The following is an 18,509-nucleotide window of genomic DNA, read 5'->3' as shown; positions in this document are numbered from 1 at the left end:
CAGCCTATAAATCCTTTGAGTTATAAATTTTTGTTTTATTTTATTATTTATACAATTGACTATAAAGGGTGGTATAACCACCTGGCATAGTGTGGACCACACACTCCAGGGTGTGATCCGGGAAGGTAGGGTAAGAAAAAGAGGCTGTGTCCTTGATTGTCTTATGTTCCTTTGATGGGAATTAAAAAAGGCATCATGAATGCTCTGATTCAGTGGTACCTGTTTATATTCAGGACCTGCTGTGATGTGTCCTTGTGGGGCAGAGAAAAAAGCCCCTGGTGGTTAAGGGAGAATTAGTCTAATTTAGAGGTGGCACACTGGGAATCTGTGGATCAAAAGTAGCTGATTATAGTCTGCCAACGGGTTTTATTTGGACCACATGATATTACTTTTTTTAGTGTCACCATTTAAAGAGATTAACATGTCACATCTTAAAAATCCAAATTTCTGGCTTCTTTTGAAAAGTTGGAAGATCTGATTACCTTGGACCCATCTTCCCACATGGCAGCAAACTGGAACTTAGCTATGCATTTAAAGGAGCATGTCTCCTCCAGAATGTTCTAGTTGCCCCTCTGTGTTGTCTTACACTTGAACTGCTTCACATGGTCACTTGAAGTTAGAAGGGTTCTTGGTACAATTTATAGCTCCCTTAAATACTATCCCATTTACAGTTTCAAAAATCATCACGTTTTTATTGGAATTCTGTGAACTGTTTTCTCCTGCTTGAGAATTCTTCTTTAGAGGTGGTTAGCAATTGAAAAGTGAGACTAGACAAGATGTCATGTTAATGCTGGTATTGATACATCAGAACTCAGTTAAATAGTTCATTAAATATTGGATGTATTTTATGTGTTGGACTCTTAAAAACAAAGAGCAATGCATAGGAATATAAGTTACCCTTAGCATTTACGGATTCATTATTCTCACAGTTTAATTTAGCTCAAAATTATGTAACATATTATATAATATGGAATTTTTTTTGTTCTGATTTGGTTTTTACTGGCTGCCAGAGCTTATCTGTGGTAATTTTTCTCTCTCTCTTTCTAAATCTCAACCAAGGGAGTAGTCTTATGTCACCTTTTCTTACTAGTGAAACCTACATCTAACTTCCCTGAGCTGCTAGGAAGTTTCTTTTTGTCCAGGTTTCTTTTTGTAGCCTGGATCATGACCTCATTAATCTGAATCATAGTATATGAGGTCACAAAGTAGGTGGAGAAGTGGGAACTGATTCAGTAGAAGGAAACTTAAGTACTCACAGAAGGGAATACTGATGAGAAGCAAGCTGATTCACCCAGCAGAATACCAAAAAGCCTTAGAAATCTGAGAGACCAGGTATTCCAGAAAGCAGAATGAGGCTTGGGGCCGACAGCTGTAGAATTAGTTGAAGGTTATGAAGAAGGGGGCACCTGGGTGGCTCAGTCAGCTGAGTGTCTGACTCTAGGTTTTGGCTTGTGTCATGGTCTTAGGGTTGTGGGGCTCTCTTAGCATGGGGTCTGCTTGAGATTCTCTCTCTCTTCCTCCCCCCTTTGCCCAGCTCACATGTGTGCTACCTCTTTAAAAGATATAAATAAGTAAGACCTTTTTATTGATTTTTTTTTTAATTTATGAGAGACATGGAGAGAGAGAGAGAGACATAGGCAGAAGGAGAAGCAGGCTCCATGAAGGGAACCCGATGCGGGACTCGATCCTGGAATCCAGGATCAGATCCCAAGCCGGAGGCAGACACTAAAACCACTGAGCCACCCAGGCACCCTAAAACCTTTTTTAAAAAAGTTATGAAAAAGCTTTACTGCACTCCATCCCACCCAGGCAGGCAGCTCCTTCTCTTTCATCTTCCTAGGAGACGGGAGGTTTATTCTTGGAGATATTAAACCAAAAAAGTTATAGAATCACAAATTCCAGGTATAGCTGAGATTGGGTTAAGGAGCTGAATTGAGAACCTAGGGCTCATGTGAAAGTACACATTGTATATCAAGCCACCAGCCTCCTTCCTGTGTCCAGGTTCTAGAATGCTGGCACTGGGTGAAATTGAAGTGTCTTTGTTTGGCCTTGGAGAAAAAATATATAGATGCAATCATTTGTAACTTCCGTCAGTGAACCCAAAAGTATCTGCTCTGTTATTCTACCAATGAGTAAGTTCTACCCATGACCACAAGATATCCAAACAGGCATCTGTCTATCCAATCAGCTCACTCTTAAATGTAAGAATATAACTGAGGATCTTTAGGTATTTTAGGAAATATCTAACATGAAAGATACCAAAACCAAAAGAAAATTAATAAAAACAAAAGAGAAAGAATTTAGAGGAACAAAGAATAGAAAAACAGCCTTTAAAAATCCTAAAATTAATGTCCTCAGAGAATAAGAGACACAAATCTACAAAGCAGGATAGAATGTTATTTATAAAGAAACAATATTCAGAGAGACAGAAAGTAGAATGGTGGTTGCCAGGCCTGGGGAGAAGGGGAAATGGGGTGTTGTTTAATGGGTATAGAGTTTTAGTTTTGCAAGATGAAAAGAGCTCTGGAGATTGATTGCATAACAATGTGAATGTACATAACAATACTGCATATATACGTAAAAGTCATTGAAATAGTAAATTTTATGTTATATATGCTTTATCATCGTTTAACAATACAAAAACAAGAAATTGTTCTTGGAAATTACAAACATGATACCAAAAACAAAACTAAACAAAAAAGCATCTAAATAAATAAGAGTTGAAACAACTACATGTGAGTTGAAAGATAAAGATGAGGACATCTCCCAAAAAGTAGGACAAAAAGAGAGGAGAGAAACTTTTTTTAAAACTTTGAGCTCAATCCAAGAGATGAAGTATCTGATTAAAAGAAGTTAATACAGAATGAAATAGTGGAGAGGAAATTATCAAAGAAATAATACAAGAAATTATCATAGTCCTGAAGGACCCAAGTCTTCCTATTGAAAGGATCTGCTAAAAGCTCAGCTTTATGAGTGAACAGAGCCCATCACTAGAACATGGAAGAACACCAGCTATAAATAGAAAAACATAAAAGTTTTAAAAGAACACAGATGACTTGCCAAGAGCTATAAATCTGAACGGTAGTCGAGTACTTAATGACCTTAGAAACTAGAATGCAGTGGAATTCTGTTGTCAACATTCTGAGGGAAGTTGTCCACCTAGAATTCTGTACCAAACCAAATTACCAATTGTGTGTGAAGAGGATAAAGATGTTTCACCACAAGCAAGGTCTCAAAAATATTTCATATGTAACCCCTTTTTCAGGGAACTAATAAAGGTTATGCTTCACCAAAAATGGAAAATAAACTGAGTCAAGGGCCTGGAGTCCAAGAGCTGGAAGCACGAAGCAGGCCTAGAAAGCAGGGCAGTGCAGGGCTCTGGTGAGGGTGCAGAGCTTGTTTGGTGACTGGCTGGGTTGAGAACAGAATCGAGAGGGCCTCGAAAAGTTTGGAAGGGTGAGGCAGCTACCAAGAAAACAATGAAAAACAAGTCTGTTGCCATCTCCAAGAAAAATACATCTCTCTTGGAAAAACAAAAGACTATAAATACTACTTGATGAAGCAGTGGATCAGATGTATATTGTTGCAAATCACATAATAATATAAATCCTGATGACTGATTTCACCAAAGCTGTGTTAAACAATTGTGGAAACCTTGAGTTTGGAAAGGTAGGGGATATGTAGCCAAGCTCGGAGCTCATCCGTTAAATAGGAAATCAATAGTTAATATCTAAACTTGATCCAAAATAAAAATATATGCAATTAACATTCTTTTTCTAAAAATTTTAGTGGAAGAACGCAGCTTTGTTGAAAAGCACAGATGGCCATCGAATATGTACTTGAAGCAGCTTGCGGAATACAGGAAGTATATTCACTCTCGGAAATGTCGTTGCTTAGTAATGTAACCCAGAGCTTTTATATACATTTGCTTATTATTATTATTATTATTATTATTATTATTATTATGAAGAAGGAGAAGAATGGGATACCTCTGTGTTCCATCAAGATTATGTGACTGAAGGCAATGTGGGCGTTAAAAGAATTAGCATACAGCTTAATGTGTTTGTTAGTTCTCTGAAAAAAATTACTATTGTGGTCTTAAAAGGGAACAAAATATACCATAGGCTAAAACTATGGCTTCACCATCCTAGTATATAAAGCTGTCCTACAGCTAGTATTTCCTTTTAAGATGCCCTGTTGCTTTAGTGATATTGATACCCCTCCCAGTTAAGAAATATTTAAATTAAAAAAAATCATGTAGGATTAATTTAAATTTTTCATCATGTCTGATTAATTGCTCTATTAAAATAAGGGGCATTTTAAAGACCCAGTATGACTATTTCAATAATGAAGAATCCAGAGTAAAGCTGATCAATCTGATATTTTAGGAATAGAAATTTGCATGTGATTTTGAAAGTGAAATGCCACGTGGTTTCAAATGAGTGACAGTATTTGAACCATCATGAAAAGAATTTGTTTTTTATGTGGACAACCTAGCTGAGCCACCTGTCTCTTCCATGGGCAGGGAACCTAAACAGGGCTGGCTTTACGGCCATGTAACCTCTAGTGACACTGGGGCCCCATGCTTGGTTCGATGCTCTGCTGTTGCCATTTTGAAATTCTTAATAATGTTTAAAGAAAGGCCTTGCATTTTTGCTTTGTACTGGGCCCCCCAAATTATGTGTATCTCCTAGCAGGATATGTACTGTATTTTCTTGCTCAAACATCATTCTCTCTGAAACCAAAAAAAGAGGCACCGACATGGAGGGAAGAGCTCATATAGGATTTCCCATCCTTGGGGAAGTCTGTACCATCCAGGGCCTCTGCTCCACCTCGGCGGGCCAGAGAGACATGCTTTGTGTTTTCTCAGCTTTCAAACACTCACGGTTCTGGATCTGTCACAGTTGAACAAATGAATTCTTCCTCCTTCTCAGACTGGGATGTTGATAAAAGCAACTGATCAGTGTGAATTTAAAACAGTTATAAAGGTCCTCGTAGGAAGAGATGCTTTCTAGAGAACTTGCAATCAGTGGCTTAAGAGTTTTTGGTTTTGTGTACTTCTAAGCTTAAGGAGGTCAGCAGCTCAAATTGTTTGAATTCTTTCTGAGGACTGCAAGATTATTTAATGAGGAGCAGCATGAACCTTGTCCTTCAAGATAAGTCAGTAAGTTAAAAAGTCATAAATCAAAGACTCAGTACATAGAAAATGGTACTAGGATAGAAGTATAGTTTCCCTTGTATTACACAATCAACAGAAATAATTACATTGGAAGCTCACAAGCTGAGAGATGGAAAACCAGATTACTAGTTATTAACATCATTTTCATCTGTAATTCAGTATTGGGATGTATTTTTTTTACATTTCTAATGACTTTTAAGGACACCGAGTGTTTCCAACTATTCAAACATTTGATGAAACAGTTTTATACCATAGTATTAGATATAATACGATACAGTTAGTCCTTGGATGGCTATCAACACTGTCAGAGTAGAACAGTAAAAATGCCCTATATATATCTTCCAAGAAACCTGATTTTAATTAGATCGTATTGGTGAAGATTACTGGAATGCATTTTATGTTTTTGTATTTTAATCACTTGAGTTAATCAACTCTTGGCAAATCCCATTTGATAAGGATAAGCATTGTAAACAATAAATGCGATAGTAGATTTCTAGAAATTCATCACATTTACAGTCTTTTAAACCACAGTGATAGCCTTATGACCTTATTTCATAAGCATAGTCTTTGCCCTGTGTGAATGACAGCACTTAAAATTCTAAATCAATAACCTTTGAGGTAGGAAATGGAAAAGAATATTAAGTTTTAAAGCAAAATAAAGTATTTTCTTGGTAATACTATTTAACATTTACATAGACCATAGATACTTTTTAAGTTGTTTGACCTGGATGGAAGTTGAGTTTGGAAGCTGGTGCTCTGTAGGTATTGGTTGAGATTGTCGATTTTATTATGAAAGTTCTTTACCACCTGTGTGAGAGACTCAAACACATTGATGTCGTGGCTCCTCAGAGCTAGTCAGAACAGTAATCAAATTAGTTTTTAAATCTAGACTCTTCAGTACCTTTGAATTAACTCAATTTAAAATAACAAGAAATTTAAGAGTACTTATAAACTATCTTGGAGAAATGAGTGCTCCTTTTGAGTTTGTTTTGTTTTTAATTGAAAGAGTATTTCTAGATGAATGTACGCTTTGTGTTCATCTCTGCTTCAATATATTCACCAATCATTTTAATTAGAGAAGATACTGAGTGATAGAACTAAGGCCTCTTCTTTCTGGGCCAGGTTTTCACCTTAAATAACCCTTTGTATACTTCTGACTACTCTCTGTTCCTATTATAAAAGAGTAGGTTTATAAAATAGAAGTTTCAGTAACATAACTGAAATTCACCCGTCCAGGCCAGCATGGTGGCCTCCTATTGGACAGTGGCAGAAAACCGAACAATTGGATAAATTTAACTTCCAAGACAGCTAAACTTTTCAATTGTAATTTTAAAAACTACACTACACTGATGTACTTACTTAGGAAAAAAAATTTCCTCAAGAGTACTTTATTTTATTTAATGCTTCTGTTTAATTCAATCTTTAATAATTTTGCTAAGAAGGGTATGTGTGTATTTTAATATAGCCTGACCTGAATTTATATGTTTTTAGTTTTAGTATTTAACATTTTGTAACAAATAAACCTTTTTTTAAAACAAGTTTAACATGGTGTCCTACAGTTCTTTAATCTCGGATGTTGAAATGCTGGATGGAATAAATTTGGGAATACTGTCTGTTTCTCAAGCATAATTATGTTTCTTGGATAATCTCCATAGAATATTGCTGATGTTGTAGATGCCTGTGAGAAGATAAAGAAATTTATATTGCCTATAGCAGCTTGTACCAGAATTTCTCTTAACAAAATAATTGCCTTTATGCAGAAAAATGCATTGATAATTATTTAGCATGGAAGTGAGCCCTATGGGCTTGAGTATTGGTTGGGGCCAAGACTTTTGAGAAGTAGAGAAGCCACTCTGCATAATTAAGGGTTAAGAAGTTGGAATTTCCCAACCCAATGAAAAGGCATGCTACTGAAGGGAAGAAAATACTTGCAAACATTTATCTTATAAGAATTAATATCTAAAAAGTATAAAGAATTCATACATCTCAAAAGTAACAAAGCAAAATAAAACAATGTGATTGAAACATGGGCAGAGAATCTTAACAGAGATTTTTTTCCTAAAGAAGACATAGAGAAGGGCACCTGGGTGGCTCAGTGGTTGAGCTTGAGCCTCTGCCTTGATCCTGGGTCTTGGGATGAGTTCCACATCAGGGTCCCCTCAGGGAGCCTGTTTCTCTCCCTCTACCTATGTCCCTGCCTCTCTCTGTATCTCTCATGAATAAAGAAATTTAAAAGAAAAAAATTTTTAAAAAGAAGAAGACAGAGGTGGTCAACAGGCACCTGAAAAGATGGTTCAGTGGAGAAATCCAAATCAAAACCACAAGGAAGTATCCCCTCACACCTGTTAAAGTGGCTATTATCAAAAAAGATGAGATAACATGTTGGGTAGGATGTGGGGAAAAGGGAACTGTCATACAGTGCTCGTGGATATGTAGATTGGTGCAGCCACTATGGAGAACAGTGTAGAGGTTCCTCAAAAAATTAAAAATAGAACTACCATATGATCTAGCAATTCTACATTTGGGTATTTATCTGAAAAAAAAAAATGAAAATACTAACTTGAGGCGATCTCTGCACGTCCATGTTCATTGCAGCATTATTTACAATAGCCAAGACATGGACACAACCTAAGTGTCCATCAGGGATGAAGGGATAAGGAAAGTGTGGTGTATACGTACAATGGAATTTATTCACATATTAAAAAAGTATGAAATCTTTCCATTTGTGACAACGTGGATGAACCTTGAGGGGGGTTACGTTAAGAGAAATAAGTCAGAGAAGCACAAATACCATGTGATCTCACTTATATGTGGAATCTGAACACAACAGACTAACTGTGGTGATCATTTTGCAGTATATACAGATAGTGAATGGTTATTTGTACACCTGAGACTAATACAATGTTACATGTCAGCTATATCTTAGTAAAAAAAAAAAAAGAAGAAGAAGAAGAAGAAGAATGTGGGACTTGCCAGGCCTGAGGAGGCCAGATAGGAGAGGAAGAAAGACAAGATGATCATAACATGAAAATGGTTTGTGCACTATAATCTCTCCCCAGGTTAGCAAATTGCTAGTAAAGTCTGCTAAACTCATAAATGCCTCCACTGTTCCCCTGGAATTATGTTGCAAACACAAATCTGCCCTGGCAATACGCTCTTCTAGAGGAACCCCATGCCTGTAGAAGAACCTCCACAGCCCTCACTGTCATCGCAGGCTTTCATAACTAGCCTCGACTGTTTTAAAAGCCTTGACATGGGGATCCCTGGGTGGCTCAGCAGTTTAGCGCCTGCCTTTGGCCCAGGGCGTGATCCTGGAGTCCCGAGATCGAGTCCCGCGTCAGGCTCCCGGCATGGAGCCTGCTTCTCCCTCCTCCTGTGTCTCTGCCTCTCTCTCTCTCTCTCTCTCTGTCTATCATAAATAAATAAATCTTTAAAAAAAAAAAAAAAAAACCTTGACATGTGGAAGACGGACTCTTCCATGGCTTGGGTTGGGTTGCCATTCCCTGGGTATTTGCAAACTCATGCATATCCTGTAAAACCCCACTTAAACATCCTATCTCTTTTGCTCTCTACGAGGTTAAGAATTGCTTCTGTGTGTGAATAAGAATGAATTGCTTCTACAGGTGTTTTTCCTTAGCTCCTTATTCATACCTTTTATGGCACTGAATGCATTTTAGGTATTTATGGAGGGTGGTGAATAGTCAGCTGTAACTTGAGGGCAGGGGGACAGTGTCTTGATTTATCTTCATGACCCCTCCGTAACCCTCCGACAAGTATGAGACTGACATAGACCCTGTGTAATAAATGGCCCTGAAAAGGCCAGGTTGCTTCCATTGGACCAATAATCAAAAACTTGTTAATTCCAGGAAGTAGTGTGCTCACTCTTGAAGCTTTGTTTGCCCTGTGTCAGGAGTGGCCTGAGTCAGCTGGCACGTGGGACATGGAGTGACCATGATGGCTGGTTCTCTGGGGACTCAATGAACAGAATGGAAGAGCGGTAAGTTCTGCACCATCGAGGGGGGTGCAGATCATGTACAAAGTGACCTGCCTGGGAGTCGCCATGGAAGGTCAGCAGAAAGATGAGCTGGGGGGACAGAAGTTTCTGCTGTGAATAAGGAAGGGGAAGCAGCTCCCAGCGTTACACAGAGTGTTTGCATGCAAATGAGCCTGTAACTGCCCTGAGCGACTTCCTTGGCACTCGAAGCTAGTTCTCAAATTCTTAGTTGTCCTGCTGGACTGTCAGAGCTTAATGCTCTTGAAGGCTGAGCTCAGCTCCTCATGTATGACTTAGTGCCCGTCTTGTTTTGTTCACAGGAATGAGTGTCCTTTAATTTATTCCTTCTTCCTCTAGCAGCTACATCATTACTGGAATGTTTTTCTCTTAATACTTAAACCTTCTCTGACTCCACAAAGTTGCCAGAGGTTTAGTCTCTGCTGTGTTCAAGCAGAGCAATTCGACAGCCAAAAGATATTAAAAAGGTTTCTCATTCTTTTTATTTTGTAGTGTTACCATTTTCTAATAGGTAATATGTTTGTGAGGCTGAAAGCTCAAAACAATACAAAAAGTATACTTTGGGAAAGGAGTCCTGGCTCTCATGTGTTTCCCTTCACCCCATTTCCCACATTCCCCATAGTAATCACTTGCATCTGTTTCTTAGGCATCATTACAGTGTTTACTAACATGAATATGAGCACTGAAAATGCATATTTTCATTTTCCTCCTGTGGTAGACAGAACAATAGCCCCTCCCCCCCCTTAAAAATATCCACATTCTAATCCCCAGAACCTGTGAATGTTACTTTTCAGGGCAAAAGGGATTTTTGCAGGTTTGATTAAGTTAAGGATTTTGAGATTGTTCTAAATGGGTCTCTCGTAACCCCAAGTGCCCTTAGGAGAAGGAAGAAGTGCAGTAAGAGTAGAGGAGGCAATGTGGGGAGGAGGGGTTTGAAAATGAGACAGGGGTTCATGAGCCAAGGAAGAAAGGGAGTCCCCAGAAGCTGAAAAAGGCAAGGGAACAGATTCTCCCCTGAGCCTTCAGAGGGAACCCTGCTGACAGCATTAGCCCCTGCAGACCGATTTTCGACTTCTGACTTCCAGATCTATAAGAAAACAGATTTGTGTTGCTCTAGGCCTCTCGGTTGTGATCATTTGTTACAGCAGCAACAGGAAACTAATACACCCTTTTCCTTCACACAGAGGCGACGTGAATGACGTCCTTTGTCCTCAGTACCATTTAAGGGGGCAAGTAGGGTCTCAGTACCTTTAACTCAGTAATTTATTAAGCCAGCTCTTCTCAAACTATAGTCGTCATCAGAATTACCTGAAGGGCTTTTTAAGAAGCAGAATGCTGGGCCCCAGCCCAGAAGTTCTGACTTTGCGGGTCTTGGCTAGTGCCCGGGAATTAGCATCTGAAACAAGTTCCCAGGTGAGGCCCATGCCACTGGTCCACAGAACCCGCATAGACAACACTTCCATGTCTCTTGGGTCTGAAGCATGCACCTGCCCTACTCCAGGGCCTCCTCCCTCCCCGTCCTCTATCAGTTTGAACTTTGACCTCTAGACCCAAGGCCCACCTCTGCATCCTTGATAGTTTTTCTAGCTCTGTTACGCTGCTCTCATTTTTCTGATTCTGCTTCTTAAAGAGTTTAAGCGAAAGCCAACAGTTTCCCCCGAGACCTCGGCCTGTGCTGCAGCCAGGCAAAACCCAGCTTCCCAGCATGATTCCTCTTTATTGGTGGGGGTGAGGGTGGTGAGTGGGGGAGAGTCAGACACTCAAGGTCACACATTAAGCCTCCTACCGGACTCACCTCACATTACCGTTGACCTTCAGTCTCTTCTCAAACTCAAGGTTTCTCTGGGCTTATGCTGTGTGCTGCGTCTTTGACCCTCTTGCCAAGCAGGTGATGCAGGGCTCCGAATTCTCCGTGAATGAAAGTAAAACAACTTCCAGAAGGCCTTAGGCCCAGTCCTATGTATGTGCTCTTGTAAGGTTTAAAGAGGAAATGTGAGTCCCTAAATCTTTTTTGTTTACAATGACAGATTTTGCTACTGTTCCCCCAGTATACATTTTTTTTTCCTGAAAATTGTCTACCTCTTTGTTACCTAATTCTCTGATTTAAAAAAAAAAAAAAAAATCAAGTTGCTGTAAGAATTGGAAGCAACACTGGAGCATAATCATAAATAATCTTTTTTTAAACTGAAGGTCCTAGAAGGTCAAAGCATGGTTAAACCAGTTTTGTGGGTCCCAGGAATGCTTCCCACAGGTGTCAGGGAGTTCCTAATAGCCCCTGTTCCCTTTACACAGGCTTGCTTCACTCCTCTGAATGCTTTGCCCTTCCTCCTGGTTGGAAGTCTTGCTTTTTGGCCTTTGCTTAATATGTTTAAAGCTGGAGAAAAATAACTACAGTTTCCTCAGTTTCAGCTTTCATAAAATTTACACAGACCACTTTTATTTTCCTAGAAATCTCTAATTCTCTCCCCGTGGTCCCCATGGTAACTGGACACATCATTGTTCTTGGGTCTTACGTCCCCTTTGTTGGAAGAAGAGTAGAGTCAGTTTTCTAAGTTTATACTGACTTCCTCTGAGGAATGAATTGTCTCAGAGCAAACTGGGACATTTTGATGTAGAGTTACCTACCAGAACGCCTGAGAGGCCACAGATGGAACCCCTGGTAACGGGTAGTAGGAAGGCAGACTAGAATGTAGCAGTGCCCAGGTGAGGTTTGAATGATGTTCTTGAATAGATGGGAAGCAAAAGTGAAGGCATTTCCTTAGCAAGAATCCAAATATAAAGCAGATCCTTTGGATAAAGTAAATCGGGATTTATCGTAAAGAATTGCCTGGATATTTTCCTAAGCTGCATGCCACCAAGAAGACTTTCTCTTTCTAACCCTCATTACTTTGGATATGTTAAGAAAAGCTGATCTTGTATGGGACCTTAGTATTAGTAGGCACCAGGGGTACCCAGACTGCTATAGGGTACCAGGGCAGACATACTGATTGCTTGTTTCTTTCTTCATATATTTATGTCTCAGAACAGGAGTCCCTATCAGGTAGGGTTTGTGATACAAGAGGATATTTGGTTTAATCTTCCAAACCCACCTAGCATTGCCCGTGGTTGAGAGAGGTGACGATCACATGCCTGATTTAACCCTTGGACTGGACTTTAACATAAAAATTTCCCAAATAGGGGTCCTCAGCTTTTAGCACCATTTTAGAAGCATAACAGCTGCTTAAGAAACATCTGTTGAATGTGAGAGGACACAGTTGCTGGAGAGCCCAGCAGACATACTAGGTCTGAGGCAACCACATTGACTGTTATGGCCCAGATGTCCCATCTCTGCTTAGGGACCAGGGGCCTTGGCCCTGGGGAGGGGCACAGGAGACACAATAGAAGCAGGGTGAGGCCCCACCTTACTGGCAGGGCCTTCGGTGAGTAGAAAGTGCTGGAGGCCAGGAGACACCCAGGAATAACTTTGGGAGACTCGGGAGGGGGGGCCTATGTCATACAGTCAGGAGTATAATTGAGTGAAATTTCTGTTACACTCTGAATGAATGAATTCATTGGAATTCCATAGGCTGGAATGAATTCCATAGGCTGATGGGGCCTGGGCAAATTGAAGTATCATTTATTATGTCACCATTACCACTTACTGCACGTCTACTAAGCATTTTGTCAGGCATTTTGCATGCATTCTTTCCTGTGGAAGAGACACTGGAGCATAGGAAGGTAGTCTGGTGGGCCGACTGATGAAGCCAGACTGCCTAGGTTGATTCAGATCCCAGCTCTACCTCCTGCTAAGTGACCTCAGACACGCAAAATGGCTTCTCCTGGACAGTGTGCATTGATGAAATGGAGCTGATGGATGTAGCAACTTCCTAGTTTCATGGGGAGAGTCAGTAAGGTCATATGTGTAAAATGCTGAAGCCAGTGTCTGGCACAGAGTTAGCACTCTTAAAAGTTTTAACTGTTATTATCATCTTATCATCCCGGCAACGGAGTGGGCCAGGTGCTGTCAGTAGGTCCGCTTTAAAGTGAGCACAATGAGGAATAGCCTAAGATCACATTGTTAATAGCCAGCACAATGGAAAGAAGGAGAGCTTATTCCAAAGCCCACATGCTCTACCGAGTAGCAAACAGCGTCCCCACCCTTCTCCCAGGAAAGTCCCACCTTCTCCCAAGGTCTACTCTGACCATGATTCTTCAAGTGCTATGACTGGTTAACATAGCTACCTGGTAGTTAATATTTGAAGTAAATAACCCGGACTGAAGCCTGGAAAACAATCAACATATCCTGGCAGGAAGTGATCAGAGCAAAAGGTACCTGGTTGTAAGACACATTCAGCCCCAACAGTCAGAGAGTGAAGTTTCCCTGTTAATCCTCTTGCATCTTAATTAATTTTAATTAGTGAATTTTAATTCTCATAAGAGCCCAAACTGAAGAGATTTCCTTAGCCACAGGCATACAGCTAGGACGTAGCCCAACCAGAATTTGAATTCATATATATATATATATATATATTATACACAGATATATATACATATATATACATGTATATGTATATATATGTATATATATCTGTCCATACATATATATACATGTATATGTATATATATGTATATATATCTGTCCTTGGAATAGCAATTTCAGGTCTTAGGCCAGTTCCGACTGGAGCTTTACAACTTTGATGAATGTGGTTTCATTGAACTGTACATGGGTGGGTACAGTTACATGAGCTACAAAACATGCCTAAATAAAGTTAATTTTTTAAAAAAGGAAGAAGGAAATGAAAAGGCAGAAATGTAGTTAATGGGGGAGCAAGAGAAGGGAGGAAGAAGGAAGGAAGGAAAGAAAATAAAACACAAGTAGCTAGAAAAAATGTTTTCTAACTGGTCTAATAACCACTGTAAACCTATGGCTCAGTAAAGACCAGCAAAACTGGATAAAAACTTTTATTTCTGGATAAATGGATTTAGAGCACAATTGATCCTACTTGTTATGACCCTAAGTCACCTCCTCCCATATCATCCCTCCAGGCTGGAGATACCTCTCAGGGAGCCGTTTCCCCACCGTTCAGCCATTGTTGTCTTCTTCCTGTATCTCAGGGAAAGGAGAGAGGTTGTAAGTTTGTTTGTATTTGGGGTCTGGTGAGGCTAAGAGCAGAAGGTTTTTTTTTTATTTTTTGTTTTTAATAAACTTTATTATTTTTTAATATTTTACTTATTGATTCACGAGAGACAGAGAGAGAGAGAGAGGCAGAAACACCAGCAAAGGGAGAAGCAGGCTCCTCACAGGCAGCCTAATGTGGGACTTGATCCTGGGACCCTAGGATCACACCCTGGGCCGAAGGCAGGAGCTAAAGCGCTGAGCCACCCAGGGATCCCCTAATAAACTTTGTTTTTTAAAGTAGTTTTAGAACCTACTCAATAGGGATCCCTGGGTGGCGCAGCGGTTTAGCGCCTGCCTTTGGCCCAGGGCGCGATCCTGGAGACCTGGGATCGAATCCCACGTCGGGCTCCCGGTGCGTGGAGTCTGCTTCTCCCTCTGCCTGTGTCTCTGCCTCTCTCTCTCTCTCACTGTGTGCCTATCATAAATAAAATAAAAAATTAAAAAAAAAAAAAAAGAACCTACTCAATAAAATTGAGCAGAAGATACAGATATTTCCCATATACCCCTGCTTCTGCACATGCGTAGCTTTCCCCATTATCCACATCCCCCACCAGAATGGTGCATTTGTTACAATTGGTAGACTTACACTGATACATGGTCTATTTCTGGACTCTGTTATGTGCCAAACCGCCAAGCCACCTGGGCTGCCCAGATTACTAGAGGTTTTTATAATTAAATCTTGAAGTCAGGGGATCCCTGGGTGGCGCAGCGGTTTAGCGCCTGCCTTTGGCCCGGGGCGCGATCCTGGAGACCCGGGATCGAATCCCACGTCAGGCTCCCGGTGCATGGAGCCTGCTTCTCCCTCTGCCTATGTCTCTGCCTCTCTCTCTCTCTCTCTCTGTGTGACTATCATAAATAAATAAAAAACAAAAAAACTTAAAAAAAAAAATCTTGAAGTCAGGTGGTGAAGTCCTTGACATCCTCCAGCTTTATTCTTCTTCAATATTGTATTCAGTATTCTGAGTCTTTTGCCTCTCTGTATAAACTTTAGAATGAGTTTATCAACATCCAAGAATAGTCTCTGGGATTTTGACTGGGATTGTATTGAGTCTATATATCAAATTGGAAAGACCTGACATCTTGACAATATTGACTTTATCCATGAACATAGAATATCCTTCCACTTGTTTAGTTCTTGGATTTTGTTTTTAATCAGACTTTTGTAGTTTTCCTCATATAGATTTTTACATATTTTGTTAGACTTATACATAAGTATTTCTTTTGGAGGGGGTGCTAATATTGTGTCTTTAATTTCAAATTCCCTTTGTTGCTGGTATATAGGAAAGTGACTGATTTTTGTATATTACTCTTCTATTCTGCAACTTTGCTACAATTGCTTACTAGTTTCAGGAGTTTTTTGGCAAGTTTTTTTAGATTTTCTACATAGATGATTATGTCATCCATGAACAAAGACAGTTGTATATCTTTCTTCCCAATCCGTATACCTTTTATTGCCTTTTCTTGTCTTATTGAATCAGCTGGAATTTCCAGGAAGATGTTGAAGAGGGGTTGTGAGAGGGGACATTCCTGCCTCATACTGGATCTTGCTGGGGAAGTTTCAAGTTTGTCACCATTAAGTATAATGTTAGCTGTGGGCTTTTTGTGGATATTCTTTATCAAGTTGAGGAAGTTCCCCTCTATTCTGTTTACTGAGAGTTTTTAATCATAAATTGGTGCTAGATTTTGTCAAATGCTTTTTCTGAATTTTCTTGCAGTGTTTTTGATCTCTATCATTCCATTTCTTGGCATTTCCAACTCTCCACTCACATTGCCCATTTGTTCTTGCCTGCTGTCTGTCTGCTTTGTCCACTAAAACCCTTAGCATATTAATCATGGTTGTTTTAAATTCCCAGTCTGATAATCCCAACATCTCTGCCGTATCTATATCTGAATCTGTGCTTTCTTTCTCTTCCAATTGTGCTTTTTGTCTTTTAATATGCCTTACCATTTTTTCACGATGTACTAGGTACCTGCCATAAGTAAGACTATAGTAATGTGGTGGTATGATGTGTGGAGGGAAGGGAAGCCTTCTGTGGTCCTTGGAGTAGGTTTCAGGTTTTAGTGAGCCCATGCTTCTGGACTCTAAGCTTCACGTGTCAGCCCCCTCCTTCAGCCATATAGGATAGGATGGCCAGACTAGAGTTGGGTATCTCCTTTTTCCCTTGTGGAAGACTACAGGGGGTTGAAATTGGGTTTTCCCCTCCCCCAGGTCGGTTAGTTTCTGATAAAAGCCCAGCAGCTTAGGCCCCAGTTAGAGTTAACTCCTAAGAATAGACCTTGTTAAGAAAAACAGAGTGTTCTGGAATTCTTCAGACGCTTTTTTTCCCCCTTTCCCCTGCTGGAAGCATGAAGGGACTTTTCTCCAGTATTTACAGTGAGAAGCTGGTTATAACTTCAGGAAGTAAAGCTCACAAAAGTGTGGGGGCCCCAGTCATCTGGGGGTGGCCTGTAGTCCACACAGAGCCTCCAGCAATTCGACAATTACAGGTTTCCCTAGCCTGGCACTAATTCTCTTGGAGCCCCCTGCTCTGGTCAGTTGTGATTCTCTGCATCTGCTGTCTTAACAATTTGGGAGGCAGTGGTTTACCCTGTGACTTCATTCCTCTTATGGATCTCAAGAACACTGGTACTGTTTTGGTTTATTCAGCATTTTACTTGTCATTAAGATGGAATATCAACTTCCAAGTTTCTTACGTATTGAGTTGGATACAAGTGCGTAAGTTTTTAAAGTTTATCAGATAAAACGCTTAGATTCTCAAAATGAATGCAAATCTTGCAGCCAGCACATTGTGTAGCTCACATTGTGGTCAAACTCGTTTGACCATCAGACCTCCTTTTTCATGTGGCATGGAGTCATTGTTTTTAAGAACCTACTCTAGGAAACTCTGAGCTCAGAGACAGTCCCTGCTGGAAAAGTATCAGATCATTTCTTGTGGTTGTGGTTTGGTGCTCAGAGACCCGCAGAGGCCCTTTAGTCATTCTTTTGGACCAGGAAACACAGGTAGGTCTTCTTCACAATGAAAGGCCTAGTGAAGGGCAGCGTGGTTATCAGTATCTGCTCCTGAAGCCTACTAGGCTCAAATCCTGGCTCTGCAGAGAGACCCTGGGCAACTTACTTAACCTCTCTCGTGTCTTAGGTTTTACATCTTTAGAATGGAAATTATGGTGATAGTATTCGGCTTATCAGGCTGCCGTGAGGATCACATGAGTGGAAAACATGTTCAAAACTAGAATGAGCTTGGCACCGGGTGAGAGCAGCTGGGTCTTTTTTCCTAAGCTCCTTTTGTCATAACATCCAGACTTTTAGATTCTTTGTCAGCCAATGGGTATTCTATAGCCCTTTAAAAATGCCTAGGAAACATGGGATAAAATGCATTATACACTGACCTTCGGATGAGTTAACTGTTACCCGATACTTCTTTTAGACTGCAGCTGTTTTCTAGATTCTGATCTAAGTAGGAAGACTGAGGACTAGTGCTGTTAGCCATCTCTTTGCTACAGGGCAATAGTTTCTAATATTTCCAAACTGTGGACAACCTCCCTTCCTCATGTTTTCAGTATTAAAAGATGGAGCAGACCACAGCCTCTACACGTATAGTGGTTGTGCTTTAACCATCGACAGAGAAAACAGTAATGGTCAAAAGGTACTGGAAATGCTGGGATGCTCTTTTTTTAGAATAAATTAAGTATTGGGGTGTCTGGGTGGCTCAGCCAGTTGAGCATCCAACTCGATCTTAGCTCAGGTCTCGATCTCAGGGTCATGAGTTCAAGCCTCATGTTGGGCTCCACGCTGGGCATGGAGCCTACTTAAAAAAATTATATAAATAAATTAAATAAGAAATAAATAAAATAAATAAAATCTTTAAAAAAAAGGATTGCTGCATGTACATATAATTAATCAAAATATTTAAGATTTTATTTATTTATTTGTGAGAGACACAGAAAGAGAGGCAGAGACACAGGCAGAGGGAGAAGCAGGCTCCCCACAGGGAGCCCAACGTGGGATTGGATCTCGGGACCCCAGGATCATGACCTGAGCAGCAAACAGATACTCAACCACTGAGCCACCCAGGTACCCCTACATGCAGTGATTCTTTAAATGAATTTATATTTTATTTCCTGTTGCTGCTGCTGCCATACAGGAAAATAAACCAAGAAAA

At 40.2% G+C, this 18,509-nt stretch overlaps 1 protein-coding gene and 2 long non-coding RNA genes across 5 annotated transcripts in view; 2 read left to right on the top strand and 1 right to left on the bottom strand.

Annotated features, from left to right (window-relative positions):
• Nucleotides 1-6,717, top strand: part of RHOBTB3 (Rho related BTB domain containing 3) — a 54,531-nt gene extending 47,814 nt beyond the window's left edge. For both annotated transcript variants that reach the window (XM_077864249.1, XM_077864242.1), the window contains one exon: nucleotides 3,790-6,717. In XM_077864249.1, coding sequence (XP_077720375.1) covers nucleotides 3,790-3,843 — 54 coding nt within the window. In that variant the 3' untranslated portion in view covers nucleotides 3,844-6,717. The remainder of the gene's footprint in view (nucleotides 1-3,789) is intronic.
• Nucleotides 1-14,279, bottom strand: part of LOC144293230 (uncharacterized) — a 41,858-nt gene extending 27,579 nt beyond the window's left edge. For both annotated transcript variants that reach the window (XR_013360645.1, XR_013360644.1), the window contains exons 1-2: nucleotides 14,174-14,279; nucleotides 10,987-11,160 (exon numbers count right to left, since the gene is read on the bottom strand). This is a non-coding gene — a long non-coding RNA (uncharacterized LOC144293230). The remainder of the gene's footprint in view (nucleotides 1-10,986; nucleotides 11,161-14,173) is intronic.
• LOC144293223 (uncharacterized) overlaps nucleotides 8,647-18,509 on the top strand; it is a 20,235-nt gene continuing 10,372 nt past the window's right edge. The window contains exon 1 of the long non-coding RNA XR_013360643.1: nucleotides 8,647-9,176. This is a non-coding gene — a long non-coding RNA (uncharacterized LOC144293223). The remainder of the gene's footprint in view (nucleotides 9,177-18,509) is intronic.

Source organism: Canis aureus, chromosome 2 (assembly GCF_053574225.1).
Source record: "Canis aureus isolate CA01 chromosome 2, VMU_Caureus_v.1.0, whole genome shotgun sequence".
Classification (NCBI taxonomy): domain Eukaryota; kingdom Metazoa; phylum Chordata; class Mammalia; order Carnivora; family Canidae; genus Canis; species Canis aureus.
Note: the sequence above shows the minus strand (reverse complement) of the source record. Positions and strands in the feature narration are given on the sequence as shown.